The sequence below is a fragment of the Oncorhynchus mykiss genome, chromosome 9, assembly GCF_013265735.2.
Source record: "Oncorhynchus mykiss isolate Arlee chromosome 9, USDA_OmykA_1.1, whole genome shotgun sequence".
Lineage (NCBI taxonomy): Eukaryota > Metazoa > Chordata > Actinopteri > Salmoniformes > Salmonidae > Oncorhynchus > Oncorhynchus mykiss.
Window position 1 is genome coordinate 70,521,039 of NC_048573.1, and position 16,970 is coordinate 70,538,008.

At 46.2% G+C, this 16,970-nt stretch overlaps 1 protein-coding gene across 11 annotated transcripts; it reads right to left on the minus strand.

Moving 5' to 3' along the window:
- Nucleotides 1-40: 40 nt before the first annotated feature.
- LOC110532788 (protein-L-isoaspartate O-methyltransferase domain-containing protein 2) lies at nt 41-11,266 on the minus strand. Of its 11 annotated transcripts, none has more exons than XR_005053360.1 (8): nt 10,874-11,023; nt 9,851-10,193; nt 7,134-7,236; nt 6,589-6,760; nt 5,790-5,919; nt 1,701-3,096; nt 1,461-1,536; nt 41-1,364 (listed from the first exon to the last, which is right to left on the minus strand). XR_005053360.1 is itself a non-coding variant. In XM_036988892.1 (6 exons), exons 2-6 carry the CDS (start codon nt 10,155-10,157, stop codon nt 2,624-2,626), a joined length of 1,185 nt encoding a protein of 394 aa, XP_036844787.1. In that variant the 5' UTR covers nt 10,158-10,193; nt 11,130-11,266; the 3' UTR covers nt 41-2,623. The 11 variants fall into 11 exon arrangements, 3 of the variants coding, with proteins under 3 accessions (XP_036844787.1, XP_036844788.1, XP_036844785.1); XR_005053358.1 differs by having other exon boundaries at nt 1,585-3,096; XR_005053357.1 differs by having other exon boundaries at nt 41-1,402; nt 1,585-3,096.
- Between the last annotated feature and the right edge of the window lie 5,704 nt (nt 11,267-16,970).

The window sequence follows — 16,970 nt, forward strand, 5'->3', positions numbered from 1 at the left end:
TGAATCTGGTGTTTAAATCACTAAAGTGCTATACATTCTCAACTTTGCATAAAGGATTTTATTAACAGCATTCAATAGTACAGCTCAAATTCCAAAACATACATTCACAAAATGATAACCTTCGACAGAACCAAAAAAAAAATAAGCTATATTCAAAGGAAACCAAAGGAATGCTTCTACAGCACAGAATAAAAGGCAGATTGGGAAAGACTTGGTCATCTACCACAATATTGAAAATGAACATGACAGAACTCAAGACGTGTACTGTTACACAGTCAGACGACCAAGTCACTGTAAAGATTGATCGATAATTTGATCAATGAGAAAGCATTATCTTTCCAAATGTTCTATTAAAAAAGGACAAATCAGAATAGTTTTTAACTAGAATGCAAGCTTCATGCGACATACTGTAGGTTTGGCACTGAAGGGTGAAAGTTTCGGAGTCGAGATGAAAAAGGGTGGAATATCTGTAGCGATTAAGATCTTTAAAAAAATTATATTTTAGTCCGTTTTTACATTTTCCTGTTGCATTACAAACCAAATACTACACACAAAACAATGTCCCATGTGTTGATGAACACCACAAAACTCCACTAACAAAACAAATAGTTTTGAATGACAGGAGAAAAGATAAGCAACCCTTCACACATCAACAAAATTCATTGGCATCATCAACCAGTAAAAAAAAAACATTGTTTACATTTTTTTTTACCCCCCCCCCCATCATCATGCTGTTTTCGACCAATAGGAAAACAACTAGTATTTGGTGGAAAAAACATCATCCTTTCACTATTGATTATGAAGTAAACCAAATGAACATATTTAGATAAACGTACATGCCAGGGTTAGAGTCAATTTCACCTTTATCCAATAAATTCAGAAGCTAATGCAATTCAACTAAATTTAAATCCACCTATGAATCAAATTTAAAATGAGTCCCCCGAATTGACAATTAAAAATGTCCCAACACGGACGAGCTAGGAAATATTCATAGGACCTCTTGGAAAATAAATCTACTAAACACAAAAAGAGATTTTGATCTCTAGTAGGTGCTTTTGAGTCTGGAAATGAGCAGAATCCGTCATAACAATTGAAGAAGCATTGCCAACCTTAGTCTCATGATCATGTTGAATCTGAAACGTCTTCTGGACTTAATCATATCATAGTGTCGACTACAGTTATTCTCTGAAATGCTGACTCTCAAAAACACACCTAGTCTTCACTGCCAGTCTACCAAGGTCAACCTGCTAACAGAATAGAGTTAACCAATAGCCTCACTTTAGATATATACACACACGTCTCTAAACCACACTCATCATAATGTAGGTCAACAGTTTCAGACATACCACGTCTTCAACAGGCACCTCTACCAGCTCCACACCCACACGTCTTCAACAGGCAGCTCCACACCCACACGTCTTCAACAGGCAGCTCCACACCCACACGTCTTCAACAGGCACCTCTACCAGCTCCACACCCACACGTCTTCAACAGGCACCTCTACCAGCTCCACACCCACACGTCTTCAACAGGCACCTCTACCAGCTCCACACACACACACACACACACGTCTTCAACAGGCACCTCTACCAGCTCCACACACACACGTCTTCAACAGGCACCTCTACCAGCTCCACACCCACACGTCTTCAACAGGCACCTCTACCAGCTCCACTCACCCACACGTCTTCAACAGGCACCTCTACCAGCTCCACACCCACACGTCTTCAACAGGCACCTCTACCAGCTCCACTCAGCCACACCAGATCAGACCAATGTTACGATGTGCAATATCAAAAACAAAATGGCCTCACTGTGGAATCCTACCTGATACTCATTGTGCAAGATCTGTTGATTTACAGAGTTCCAACTCCACACAAACAGCTCCCCTGAACAGATCTATGATGTTATGGGAACTTGGGGGGGGGGGGGGGGGGGGGGGGGGTCTAATAGGGAAAATCCCAGCTGTGTGGTCTCCAATCCCTGTCCACTATGCCAAACAAAGTCTCTCTGGCTTCTGGACACGACTGAAATGACAAGCTATTTCTCCTCCGGCTCGGACACTATGCCATTTATGAAGCACAAGGCTCTAAAGCAATATCCAGTGGTTTACCTTTATTGAAGACCTGAACCAACGTGCTCTGGAACCTGTGGCTGCACGTAACGACCAATAAGAAGTCTTCCAACAAGATAACAGACACCACCGTATGTCCGGGGCTCAGTCACAGCACAGAATGATAGATCACAAACTCACACCCACCCAACTCTCGGAGTTAAAATGGATCTGTTTGGCTGTCAGAGAAAGCTATCTGTGCCATTGAGAAAGCTAAGCTACAGATTCCCAGGGAGCCTTTCTATCACAGAGGTGAAACTCTTACCATTACACTGGTCAAATATGTATGCTTCTTACACATACAGAAAAGGCATTGAGTAAGAAAAACACAGAGAGAGAGAGAGAGAGAGAGAGGATGATGTAGAGGACAGGAGGGATACAGACCCAGTCAGTAAGTCAGTAACAGGGGGCCTGTTGCCCTGCCTAGAAGAATGGTAGGGGTCAGGGGTTGTAGATGCCCAAGGCTGGTTGCTTGGTTGTTTTCTGCTGTTAGTTCTATCTGTGGAGAAGTCATTTCTCCCGGTAGTACAGCAGGTACATCTTCAGAGGCTCCGGGAGGGGCAGACAGAGAATCCTCTCTCTCAAGATGTTTATAGGTGGCTCTGCCCGGAGTAGCTCCCCTGTCTCCCTCTCTGCTTCCTCCTCTTCTTCCTCCTCCTCCTCTGCCGCAGCCTCCTCTCCCGCTCCCCGGGTTGCCCTTCCCTGCTCCTCCACCTTCTGGCCCCCGCGGTTATTGTTGTTGTCCAGGGGGGCGGAGGTAGGGAGGGCACTGCTCAGTACCACAGAGTTGCCGTGGCGCCGATGAATGCGCCGGCGTTTAAAACGCGGACCGTACTTGTGGAGCCCACTGACCCCCAGGCCCCTGCCTCCTCCAAAAGAGCCCCGGCCTCGTGGCTGACCCCCCCTGTTGTCCGTGGTCACTCTCAGGGTGTGGCGGATGGCTATACGAGCCAGCTCTTGCAGCGTCCGCACCTCAAACGTGGCTGCTCCGTGGGTCACCAGAGAGACGATCGAAAGGAAAGCACACGAGAATGATGGGAAAGTTAGAAAACGGTTAACGTGAGTATTGTTTCCATGGTGACAAAAAGTTATTTTGGGGGTTTATCGTCACTCAACTCGTTAAAAAAAAGAAGATACGAACAGACCACTAGAATGGCCGAGTGTCTGCCGGCCGAGCGTACTCAGCACCTCTAAACAGTGCCGGCCGAGAGTACCCAGCACCTCTAAACAGTGCCGGTAGAGAGTACCCAGCACCTCTAAACAGTGCCGGTAGAGAGTACCCAGCACCTCTAAACAGTGCCGGTAGAGAGTACTCAGCACCTCTAAACAGTGCCGGCCGAGAGTACTCAGCACCTCTAAACAGTGCCGGCCGAGAGTACCCAGCACCTCTAAACAGTGCCGGTAGAGAGTACCCAGCACCTCTAAACAGTGCCGGTAGAGAGTACCCAGCACCTCTAAACAGTGCCGGTAGAGAGTACCCAGCACCTCTAAACAGTGCCGGTAGAGAGTACTCAGCACCTCTAAACAGTGCCGGCCGAGAGTACTCAGCACCTCTAAACAGTGCCGGCCGAGAGTACTCAGCACCTCTAAACAGCGCCGGTAGAGAGTACCCAGCACCTCTAAACAGTGCCGGCAGAGAGTACTCAGCACCTCTAAACAGCGCCGGCCGAGAGTACTCAGCACCTCTAAACAGCGCCGGCAGAGAGTACTCAGCACCTCTAAACAGTGCCGGTAGAGAGTACCCAGCACCTCTAAACAGTGCCGGTAGAGAGTACTCAGCACCTCTAAACAGTGCCGGCCGAGAGTACTCAGCACCTCTAAACAGTGCCGGCCGAGAGTACTCAGCACCTCTAAACAGCGCCGGTAGAGAGTACCCAGCACCTCTAAACAGTGCCGGCAGAGAGTACTCAGCACCTCTAAACAGCGCCGGTAGAGAGTACTCAGCACCTCTAAACAGTGCCTGCCGAGAGTACTCAGCAACTCTAAACAGTGCCGGCCGAGAGTACTCAGCACCTCTAAACAGCGCCGGCCGAGAGTACTCAGCACCTCTAAACAGCGCCGGCCGAGAGTACTCAGCACCTCTAAACAGCGCCGGCAGAGAGTACTCAGCACCTCTAAACAGCGCCGGCAGAGAGTACTCAGCACCTCTAAACAGCGCCGGCAGAGAGTACTCAGCACCTCTAAACAGCGCCGGCAGAGAGTACTCAGCACCTCTAAACAGCGCCGGCAGAGAGTACTCAGCACCTCTAAACAGCGCCGGCAGAGAGTACTCAGCACCTCTAAACAGCGCCGGCCGAGAGTACTCAGCACCTCTAAACAGCGCCGGCCGAGAGTACTCAGCACCTCTAAACAGCGCCGGCCGAGAGTACTCAGCACCTCTAAACAGCGCCGGCAGAGAGTACTCAGCACCTCTAAACAGCGCCGGCCGAGAGTACTCAGCACCTCTAAACAGCGCCGGCCGAGAGTACTCAGCACCTCTAAACAGCGCCGGCCGAGAGTACTCAGCACCTCTAAACAGCGCCGGCAGAGAGTACTCAGCACCTCTAAACAGCGCCGGCAGAGAGTACTCAGCACCTCTAAACAGCGCCGGTAGAAATTTGCAGACTGATTCTACATGTAGAAATTTGCAGACTGATTCTACATGTAGAAATTTGCAGACTGATTCTACATGTAGAAATTTGCAGACTGATTCTACATGTAGAAATTTGCAGACTGATTCTACATGTAGAAATTTGCAGACTGATTCTACATGTAGAAATTTGCAGACTGATTCTACATGTAGAAATTTGCAGACTGATTCTACATGTAGAAATTTGCAGACTGATTCTACATGTAGAAATTTGCAGACTGATTCTACATGTAGAAATTTGCAGACTGATTCTACATGTAGAAATTTGCAGACTGATTCTACATGTAGAAATTTGCAGACTGATTCTACATGTAGAAATTTGCAGACTGATTCTACATGTAGAAATTTGCAGACTGATTCTACATGTAGAAATTTGCAGACTGATTCTACATGTAGAAATTTGCAGACTGATTCTACATGTAGAAATTTGCAGACTGATTCTACATGTAGAAATTTGCAGACTGATTCTACATGTAGAAATTTGCAGACTGATTCTACATGTAGAAATTTGCAGACTGATTCTACATGTAGAAATTTGCAGACTGATTCTACATGTAGAAATTTGCAGACTGATTCTACATGTAGAAATTTGCAGACTGATTCTACATGTAGAAATTTGCAGACTGATTCTACATGTAGAAATTTGCAGACTGATTCTACATGTAGAAATTTGCAGACTGATTCTACATGTAGAAACTTGCAGACTGATTCTACATGTAGAAATTTGCAGACTGATTCTACATGTAGAAATTTGCAGACTGATTCTACATGTAGAAATTTGCAGACTGATTCTACATGTAGAAATTTGCAGACTGATTCTACATGTAGAAATTTGCAGACTGATTCTACATGTAGAAATTTGCAGACTGATTCTACATGTAGAAATTTGCAGACTGATTCTACATGTAGAAATGGGCGACATGACGGCTGTCAGTCCTTATAACACACCGCACCGAAAAGCAAGCGAGCGGCCCCCGTACTGTGCAGAGCGACAATCGGTCTGGCGAGTCATGACTCCCATGTACAACAAACTGACGAGGCACTCACGTAGTGGGGCGGTCTTTGATGTTTTGATGTTACTGGTGTAATCTTTGGGGAGCACCAGGGGAGCGAAGGACACAGCAATGATCTTTTTGGTCTCCCAGCTGCTCTGGCCTGTACGCGTGATCTTGGTTAGCTAGAAAGGGGAAAACAAGAGGATATGAGGGCACAACAAGAGGGTACATCACAGCAGTGGTTCTCAAACTGTTCCCCCTCCCAAATTGTTTCAAAAAATAATAAAAACATGTATTTCTTTAAAGGAACTCAGCCCGGCTTTCAATTTACTGTTGAAAGTTGTAATAGTAGAATGCACAAGGTGACATTTTGTAGTTGGGTATTACATCATCAGTTCCTCTTGTTATGTCAGTCATTACAGACCATTAGAGAAATGTCCAGATCAACGAGCCCATGTCAGCTGTTTTATTTTTTTAGCCCTTAAATGTTGTTGTAATGTTTGAGTCACTCGGATATCATCACATGAATACACATTCGACATGGTCAAATGTATAGAAGTGGAAGACAATGGGATTTAAACCTGAAACTTCTCTCTACCAACAAGAGGGGTGTGAACAGTTTGTGTCATGAACAGGGCTTGTGCCTGTAGAATTAGACATGTGTGTGTGTGTGTGTGTGGGGGGGGGGGGGGGGGGGGGGGGGTGTTCCCCAATGATAGAAAGGAGGCCTGAGTAAAACAGTTTGGGAACCCCTAGATTAGGGTACATCCTTGTTGTGTAAGGGTCAGGTAATAGTACTCATTTAACATGTATGCATTTCAGTGTGAGTGTGTTGGTGTTTACACACACACCTTCTCCTCTAGGGGCAGTACCAGAATACCCCCCACCTTCAGCAAGTTCATCATGTATTCTTCATGGTCTCTCTGCACCCCTGCCCCACAATACACCCTGTCATACTGCCTGCACTCAGAGGGGATCTCCAGGCAGTTCCCCGCCACAAAGGAAGGCTCGCAGAACTCAAACCTAAAAAACACAAATACAGCATAAACAAAAGAGACAAAAACTGCATATGCAGGCTACACATGAAGCCACTGATGTCGACAGACAGACAAGACTGCTCTAGACTGCTCTAGACTGCTCTAGACTGCTCTAGACTGCTCAAGACTGCTCTAGACTGCTCTAGACTGCTCTAGACTGCTCAAGACTGCTCTAGACTGCTCTAGACTGCTCAAGACTGCTCTAGACTGCTCTAGACTGCTCTAGACTGCTCTAGACTGCTCAAGACTGCTCAAGACTGCTCAAGACTGCTCTAGACTGCTCAAGACTGCTCAACACTGCTCAAGACTGCTCAAGACTGCTCTAGATGGGGAAGGAAATCAGAGGTGAAGTGTCTCACTTGTCAAAGCTTTCGCTGGTTTTGATGAAGTAGTCTAGCTTCTGGTAGGCATACTCAATCACATCAGCATATAACTCCACCCCATGGTTCACACCAAATGGACCTGGAACCAGGATAACAACAGAACAACCATGTGAGCTTTGTACAATCCACAATTCATTTGAATAAAGAAAATAGACTTTTCCAATCAGCTGGCCTGCTGTTTTCCCCATTTCCAGTCCCAATGAGGCCCAGAGTGGTTGTGCCATCTACTACAGTAACTCACCCAGTACGAGGCCCAGAGTGGTTGTACCATCTGCTACAGTATCTCACCCAGTACGAGGCCCAGAGTGGTTGTACCATCTGCTACAGTAACTCACCCAGTACGAGGCCCAGAGTGGTTGTGCCATCTACTACAGTAACTCACCCAGTATGAGGACCAGAATGGTTGTGCCATCTACTACAGTAACTCACCCAGTACGAGGCCCAGAGTGGTTGTACCATCTGCTACAGTAACTCACCCAGTATGAGGCTCAGAGTGGTTGTACCGTCTTCTACAGTAACTCACCCAGTATGAGGCCCAGAGTGGTTGTGCCATCTACTACAGTAACTCACCCAGTATGAGGCCCAGAGTGGTTGTACCGTCTTCTACAGTAACTCACCCAGTATGAGGCCCAGAGTGGTTGTACCATCTACTACAGTAACTCACCCAGTATGAGGCCCAGAGTGGTTGTGCCATCTACTACAGTAACTCACCCAGTATGAGGCCCAGAGTGGTTGTACCATCTACTACAGTAACTCACCCAGTATGAGGCCCAGAGTGGTTGTGCCACCTGCTACAGTAACTCACCCAGTACGAGGCCCAGAGTGGTTGTGCCACCTGCTACAGTAACTCACCCAGTACGAGGCCCAGAGTGGTTGTACCATCTACTACAGTAACTCACCCAGTATGAGGCCCAGAGTGGTTGTACCACCTGCTACAGTAACTCACCCAGTACGAGGCCCAGAGTGGTTGTACCACCTGCTACAGTAACTCACCCAGTACGAGGCCCAGAGTGGTTGTGCCATCTACTACAGTAACTCACCCAGTACGAGGCCCAGAGTGGTTGTACCACCTGCTACAGTAACTCACCCAGTATGAGGCCCAGAGTGGTTGTACCATCTACTACAGTAACTCACCCAGTATGAGGCCCAGAGTGGTTGTACCATCTACTACAGTAACTCACCCAGTATGAGGCCCAGAGTGGTTGTACCATCTACTACAGTAACTCACCCAGTACGAGGCCCAGAATGGTTGTACCATCTACTACAGTAACTCACCCAGTATAAGGCCCAGAATGGTTGTACCACCTGCTACAGTAACTCACCCAGTACGAGGCCCAGAATGGTTGTACCATCTACTACAGTAACTCACCCAGTATGAGGCCCAGAGTGGTTGTGCCATCTACTACAGTAACTCACCCAGTATGAGGCCCAGAGTGGTTGTGCCATCTACTACAGTAACTCACCCAGTATGAGGCCCAGAGTGGTTGTACCGCCTGCTACAGTAACTCACCCAGTACGAAGTCCAGAGTGGTTGTACTGTCTGCTACAGTAACTCACCCAGTATGAGGCCCAGAGTGGTTGTACCGCCTGCTACAGTAACTCACCCAGTACGAGGCCCAGAGTGGTTGTACTGTCTGCTACAGTAACTCACCCAGTATAAGGCCCAGAGTGGTTGTACCATCTGCTACAGTAACTCACTCAGTACGAGGCCCAGAGTCGTTGTACTGTCTGCTACAGTAACTCACCCAGTAAGTATGAAGCCCAGAGTGGTTGTACCACCTGCTACAGTAACTCACCCAGTATGAGGCCCAGAGTGGTTGTACCGCCTGCTACAGTAACTCACCCAGTTCGAGGCCCAGAGTGGTTGTACTGTCTGCTACAGTAACTCACCCAGTATGAGGCCCAGAGTGGTTGTACCGCCTGCTACAGTAACTCACCCAGTACGAGGCCCAGAGTGGTTGTACTGTCTGCTACAGTAACTCACCCAGTATGAGGCCCAGAGTGGTTGTACCATCTGCTACAGTAACTCACTCAGTACGAGGCCCAGAGTCGTTGTACTGTCTGCTACAGTAACTCACCCAGTAAGTATGAAGCCCAGAGTGGTTGTACCACCTGCTACAGTAACTCACCCAGTATGAGGCCCAGAGTGGTTGTACCGCCTGCTACAGTAACTCACCCAGTATGAGGCCCAGAGTGGTTGTACCACCTGCTACAGTAACTCACCCAGTATGAGGCCCAGAGTGGTTGTACCGCCTGCTACAGTAACTCACCCAGTACGAGGCCCAGAGTGGTTGTACCGCCTGCTACAGTAACTCACCCAGTACGAGGCCCAGAGTGGTTGTACTGTCTGCTACAGTAACTCACCCAGTACGAGGCCCAGAGTGGTTGTACTGTCTGCTACAGTAACTCACCCAGTACGAGGCCCAGAGTGGTTGTACCGCCTGCTACAGTAACTCACCCAATATGAGGACCAGAATGGTTGTGCCACCTGCTACAGTAACTCACCCAGTACGAGGCCCAGAGTGGTTGTACTGTCTGCTACAGTAACTCACCCAGTATGAGGCCCAGAGTGGTTGTACCGCCTGCTACAGTAACTCACCCAGTATGAGGCCCAGAGTGGTTGTACCACCTGCTACAGTAACTCACCCAGTACGAGGCCCAGAGTGGTTGTACCATCTGCTACAGTAACTCACCCAGTATGAGGCCCACCATAGTGCTGAGGTACCCCGTCCCACTGCCCAGGTTGAGGAAGGACAGGCCCGGGTGCAGGTCCAGGGCCTCCATCACCTCAGAGTAGATACAGGGGGCTGATAGGTGGATGTTGCCATGCCTCCAGGCCAGGTCCTTGTAGGCGCTGTCACGGTACTCCTCCAGGTAGTAGTCGGCCCGGTCGATGGCCCTGAAGGCCCGCTCCACCAGGTCTGAACGGATGTAGTGTGCCTCCTTCAGGTTGTCAATCAACTCGTCATTATCCTCCCCAGCGCTCACAGCTCCTCCCATCTTAGCTGGAGAGAAGGGTAACTTCTGGGCCTTTATCTGAAGAAGAGAAATGTTTAAGTTATCTGCAATTGAATTCAAAAGTGTCTCTTGCATTGCGACGACTAACTAAATAAAAACTTCAACAAAACCACCTCCATGTCATATCTTGTATATTTCAGATTAAACCAGCCATCCCTTTTTGCATTAGAATGACCAATGCTGAAAGAGCTACCTAAAAAAAGTCTTCCTCAACACATTAGGTGTGATCGCTGTACCTGTGGCTTGTACCTGAACGATGCCAATGGGGAGATCAAATCAAATGTATTTATATAGCCCTTCGTACATCAGCTGATATCTCAAAGTGCTGTACAGAAACCCAGCCTAAAACCCCAAACAGCAAGCAATGCAGGTGTAGAAGCACGGTGATAGGTGATAGGACTACCAGACAAATGTTTACTGGGCCTGCTGTGTCATAAAGCAATAGAGAAGAAAGGAGCTTGATGATGCCTGGTTTGATGCCCAAGAGACATTGTGTTTGATTGCCAAATGACTCATGCAAGCACAATAAATAAAGTGTGAAATGTAGGAGAACATTTTCCTCGATGGTAATAACTATTTCAGAATAACATTAGGTACGAATGTTTCAGATATGAAAAATAAAGAAAAAAAAACACGACCATAGGATGGCGCTGTAGAACCTGACGGACCTGTGCCTTGGGTTACGAGAAAAGTCTTACCCAATCCAACTCTGACCAGAATATATCAATAACATATGCGCGAACCCATGTCATTTAAATGGCTTAGTTACTATCTACATAGTTTAAAAAAAATTGGTTGTCACATTGGAAATCTGAAAAAAGACAAACAGGCAACAACAATCGTAATCTGAGTCTTCCACGCACGCAGACAGCAAAACAAAGATTCGGTACAAGGCAAGGACGACAGACAATACACATACAGCCACCAAAATAACTGTAATATATATTTACCTACAATTTGATAATCAATTGTTTCGTTTTAAAATGCCGATTGCTGCTATTGATTTGTTCGTCTTCAGGCTTTTGTTCGGAAACGCTCACACAGTGTGCACTGCTAGCTACACGTAAACGTTCAACCAGCCGACGTGCTTACGTCACACGCACGTTATGTAAATCCGACACATTTTTACTTTACAAAAATATATTTTTTACAATCGAATAAACGTTCTGATTGGGTATTGATTAATACCATTTCTAAACATAATTGGCCTAAACATAAAATAGTAATTAAACAAGCACAATGCTAAAGTGAATGTGATAGAGAATAACTTTCTTTTTCCAGAAGGAATTTCAGTATATTGTAGGGCTATATGATTGCTCACATTTCATCACTCCTGATTAATATAGCACACCAATCAGTTGAATACGAGTTTTGTACTTAACTTTAGGTTTAGGGTTGAGCTGGGATGATGTGGACATGAAGCTATAGGTTTAGGGTTGAGCTGGGATGATGTGGACATGAAGCTATAGGTTTAGGGTTGAGCTGGGATGATGTGGACATGAAGCTATAGGTTTAGGGTTGAGCTGGGATGATGTGGACATGAAGCTATAGGTTTAGGGTTGAGCTGGGATGATGTGGACATGAAGCTATAGGTTTAGGGTTGAGCTGGGATGATGTGGACATGAAGCTATAGGTTTAGGGTTGAGCTGGGATGATGTGGACATGAAGCTATAGGTTTAGGGTTGAGCTGGGATGATGTGGACATGAAGCTATAGGTTTAGGGTTGAGCTGGGATGATGTGGACATGAAGCTATAGGTTTAGGGTTGAGCTGGGATGATGTGGACATGAAGCTATAGGTTTAGGGTTGAGCTGGGATGATGTGGACATGAAGCTATAGGTTTAGGGTTTAGCTGGGATGATGTGGACATGAAGCTATAGGTTTAGGGTTGAGCTGGGATGATGTGGACATGAAGCTATAGGTTTAGGGTTGAGCTGGGATGATGTGGACATGAAGCTATAGGTTTAGGGTTGAGCTGGGATGATGTGGACATGAAGCTATAGGTTTAGGGTTTAGCTGGGATGATGTGGACATGAAGCTATAGGTTTAGGGTTGAGCTGGGATGATGTGGACATGAAGCTATAGGTTTAGGGTTGAGCTGGGATGATGTGGACATGAAGCTATAGGTTTAGGGTTGAGCTGGGATGATGTGGACATGAAGCTATAGGTTTAGGGTTGAGCTGGGATGATGTGGACATGAAGCTATAGGTTTAGGGTTTAGCTGGGATGATGTGGACATGAAGCTATAGGTTTAGGGTTGAGCTGGGATGATGTGGACATGAAGCTATAGGTTTAGGGTTGAGCTGGGATGATGTGGACATGAAGCTATAGGTTTAGGGTTGAGCTGGGATGATGTGGACATGAAGCTATAGGTTTAGGGTTGAGCTGGGATGATGTGGACATGAAGCTATAGGTTTAGGGTTGAGCTGGGATGATGTGGACATGAAGCTATAGGTTTAGGGTTGAGCTGGGATGATGTGGACATGAAGCTATAGGTTTAGGGTTGAGCTGGGATGATGTGGACATGAAGCTATAGGTTTAGGGTTGAGCTGGGATGATGTGGACATGAAGCTATAGGTTTAGGGTTGAGCTGGGATGATGTGGACATGAAGCTATAGGTTTAGGGTTGAGCTGGGATGATGTGGACATGAAGCTATAGGTTTAGGGTTTAGCTGGGATGATGTGGACATGAAGCTATAGGATTAGGGTTTAGCTGGGATGATGTGGACATGAAGCTATAGGTTTAGGGTTGAGCTGGGATGATGTGGACATGAAGCTATAGGTTTAGGGTTTAGCTGGGATGATGTGGACATGAAGCTATAGGTTTAGGGTTGAGCTGGGATGATGTGGACATGAAGCTATAGGTTTAGGGTTTAGCTGGGATGATGTGGACATGAAGCTATAGGTTTAGGGTTTAGCTGGGATGATGTGGACATGAAGCTATAGGTTTAGGGTTTAGCTGGGATGATGTGGACATGAAGCTATAGGTTTAGGGTTGAGCTGGGATGATGTGGACATGAAGCTATAGGTTTAGGGTTTAGCTGGGATGATGTGGACATGAAGCTATAGGATTAGGGTTTAGCTGGGATGATGTGGACATGAAGCTATAGGTTTAGGGTTGAGCTGGGATGATGTGGACATGAAGCTATAGGTTTAGGGTTTAGCTGGGATGATGTGGACATGAAGCTATAGGTTTAGGGTTGAGCTGGGATGATGTGGACATGAAGCTATAGGTTTAGGGTTTAGCTGGGATGATGTGGACATGAAGCTATAGGTTTAGGGTTGAGCTGGGATGATGTGGACATGAAGCTATAGGTTTAGGGTTGAGCTGGGATGATGTGGACATGAAGCTATAGGTTTAGGGTTGAGCTGGGATGATGTGGACATGAAGCTATAGGTTTAGGGTTTAGCTGGGATGATGTGGACATGAAGCTATAGGTTTAGGGTTGAGCTGGGATGATGTGGACATGAAGCTATAGGTTTAGGGTTGAGCTGGGATGATGTGGACATGAAGCTATAGGTTTAGGGTTGAGCTGGGATGATGTGGACATGAAGCTATAGGTTTAGGGTTGAGCTGGGATGATGTGGACATGAAGCTATAGGTTTAGGGTTTAGCTGGGATGATGTGGACATGAAGCTATAGGTTTAGGGTTGAGCTGGGATGATGTGGACATGAAGCTATAGGTTTAGGGTTTAGCTGGGATGATGTGGACATGAAGCTATAGGTTTAGGGTTGAGCTGGGATGATGTGGACATGAAGCTATAGGTTTAGGGTTGAGCTGGGATGATGTGGACATGAAGCTATAGGTTTAGGGTTGAGCTGGGATGATGTGGACATGAAGCTATAGGTTTAGGGTTGAGCTGGGATGATGTGGACATGAAGCTATAGGTTTAGGGTTGAGCTGGGATGATGTGGACATGAAGCTATAGGTTTAGGGTTGAGCTGGGATGATGTGGACATGAAGCTATAGGTTTAGGGTTGAGCTGGGATGATGTGGACATGAAGCTATAGGTTTAGGGTTGAGCTGGGATGATGTGGACATGAAGCTATAGGTTTAGGGTTTAGCTGGGATGATGTGGACATGAAGCTATAGGTTTAGGGTTGAGCTGGGATGATGTGGACATGAAGCTATAGGTTTAGGGTTGAGCTGGGATGATGTGGACATGAAGCTATAGGTTTAGGGTTGAGCTGGGATGATGTGGACATGAAGCTATAGGTTTAGGGTTGAGCTGGGATGATGTGGACATGAAGCTATAGGTTTAGGGTTGAGCTGGGATGATGTGGACATGAAGCTATAGGTTTAGGGTTGAGCTGGGATGATGTGGACATGAAGCTATAGGTTTAGGGTTGAGCTGGGATGATGTGGACATGAAGCTATAGGTTTAGGGTTGAGCTGGGATGATGTGGACATGAAGCTATAGGTTTAGGGTTGAGCTGGGATGATGTGGACATGAAGCTATAGGTTTAGGGTTGAGCTGGGATGATGTGGACATGAAGCTATAGGTTTAGGGTTGAGCTGGGATGATGTGGACATGAAGCTATAGGTTTAGGGTTGAGCTGGGATGATGTGGACATGAAGCTATAGGTTTAGGGTTGAGCTGGGATGATGTGGACATGAAGCTATAGGTTTAGGGTTGAGCTGGGATGATGTGGACATGAAGCTATAGGTTTAGGGTTGAGCTGGGATGATGTGGACATGAAGCTATAGGTTTAGGGTTGAGCTGGGATGATGTGGACATGAAGCTATAGGTTTAGGGTTGAGCTGGGATGATGTGGACATGAAGCTATAGGTTTAGGGTTGAGCTGGGATGATGTGGACATGAAGCTATAGGTTTAGGGTTGAGCTGGGATGATGTGGACATGAAGCTATAGGTTTAGGGTTGAGCTGGGATGATGTGGACATGAAGCTATAGGTTTAGGGTTTAGCTGGGATGATGTGGACATGAAGCTATAGGTTTAGGGTTGAGCTGGGATGATGTGGACATGAAGCTATAGGTTTAGGGTTGAGCTGGGATGATGTGGACATGAAGCTATAGGTTTAGGGTTTAGCTGGGATGATGTGGACATGAAGCTATAGGTTTAGGGTTGAGCTGGGATGATGTGGACATGAAGCTATAGGTTTAGGGTTGAGCTGGGATGATGTGGACATGAAGCTATAGGTTTAGGGTTTAGCTGGGATGATGTGGACATGAAGCTATAGGTTTAGGGTTGAGCTGGGATGATGTGGACATGAAGCTATAGGTTTAGGGTTTAGCTGGGATGATGTGGACATGAAGCTATAGGTTTAGGGTTGAGCTGGGATGATGTGGACATGAAGCTATAGGTTTAGGGTTGAGCTGGGATGATGTGGACATGAAGCTATAAGTTTAGGGTTGAGCTGGGATGATGTGGACATGAAGCTATAGGTTTAGGGTTGAGCTGGGATGATGTGGACATGAAGCTATAGGTTTAGGGTTGAGCTGGGATGATGTGGACATGAAGCTATAGGTTTAGGGTTGAGCTGGGATGATGTGGACATGAAGCTATAGGTTTAGGGTTGAGCTGGGATGATGTGGACATGAAGCTATAGGTTTAGGGTTTAGCTGGGATGATGTGGACATGAAGCTATAGGTTTAGGGTTTAGCTGGGATGATGTGGACATGAAGCTATAGGTTTAGGGTTGAGCTGGGATGATGTGGACATGAAGCTATAGGTTTAGGGTTGAGCTGGGATGATGTGGACATGAAGCTATAGGTTTAGGGTTTAGCTGGGATGATGTGGACATGAAGCTATAGGTTTAGGGTTGAGCTGGGATGATGTGGACATGAAGCTATAGGATTAGGGTTTAGCTGGGATGATGTGGACATGAAGCTATAGGTTTAGGGTTGAGCTGGGATGATGTGGACATGAAGCTATAGGTTTAGGGTTGAGCTGGGATGATGTGGACATGAAGCTATAGGTTTAGGGTTGAGCTGGGATGATGTGGACATGAAGCTATAGGTTTAGGGTTGAGCTGGGATGTGGACATTACAGTTTTTTTCCAACTGCTTACACACAAAATCTTTTCATGTCACACGATTTTTGAAACCTCTCACTCAAAGTGCAAAACTACACACCAAATATCCCAAACCATAAGCTATTTCTCAGCCTTTGGCTCAGTTATCAATTGCATGAAACACTTTTTTTTTTAAACACTACACACAATTCTCTACCTAAAACACAAACATCTAATAGGAAGTGACTTGCTTTCCTTTTCCAAACACAACCAATCAAAATGCTACACTTACTCACCAGGTTACACACACACTCCTTACGTGTGCAAACACTAATAGCTTAACTGATCACTAACCAATCACTGCTTTACTGTAGCATAGGCCTATAAATAGGTCAAAGGTCAGATTACCTGTTTTGAACAATGGATGCCAACAATGGACAGAGAGCAAGAGGAAGATGAAGATGAAGAAGAGGATGAGGGCAAAGAAGAGAAGGAAGGAGAGCCATCTCTGATGAGATTAGGTCAACACATGTTGATCATGAGATCAACCACGGTTTGACCATGAGAGAGACTGGACTGAGAGTCCAGCCCAACTTGAGTCGATTTACAGCGTCCATAATTCGAACCTTCAGAAATTAGAACAGGCATGCAACTATATAATGACTATTTTAGCATTACAGTAATGTACTGTAAATTACGTATGACTGCATAGTAGTGCATAAACATTTGTAACTCTAAGCCATCCATTTACTGCACTGCATTGAATGAATGAGGTTGGTTATCATACTGTACTACATTTTGTACATTGTTTACAGTTCCTC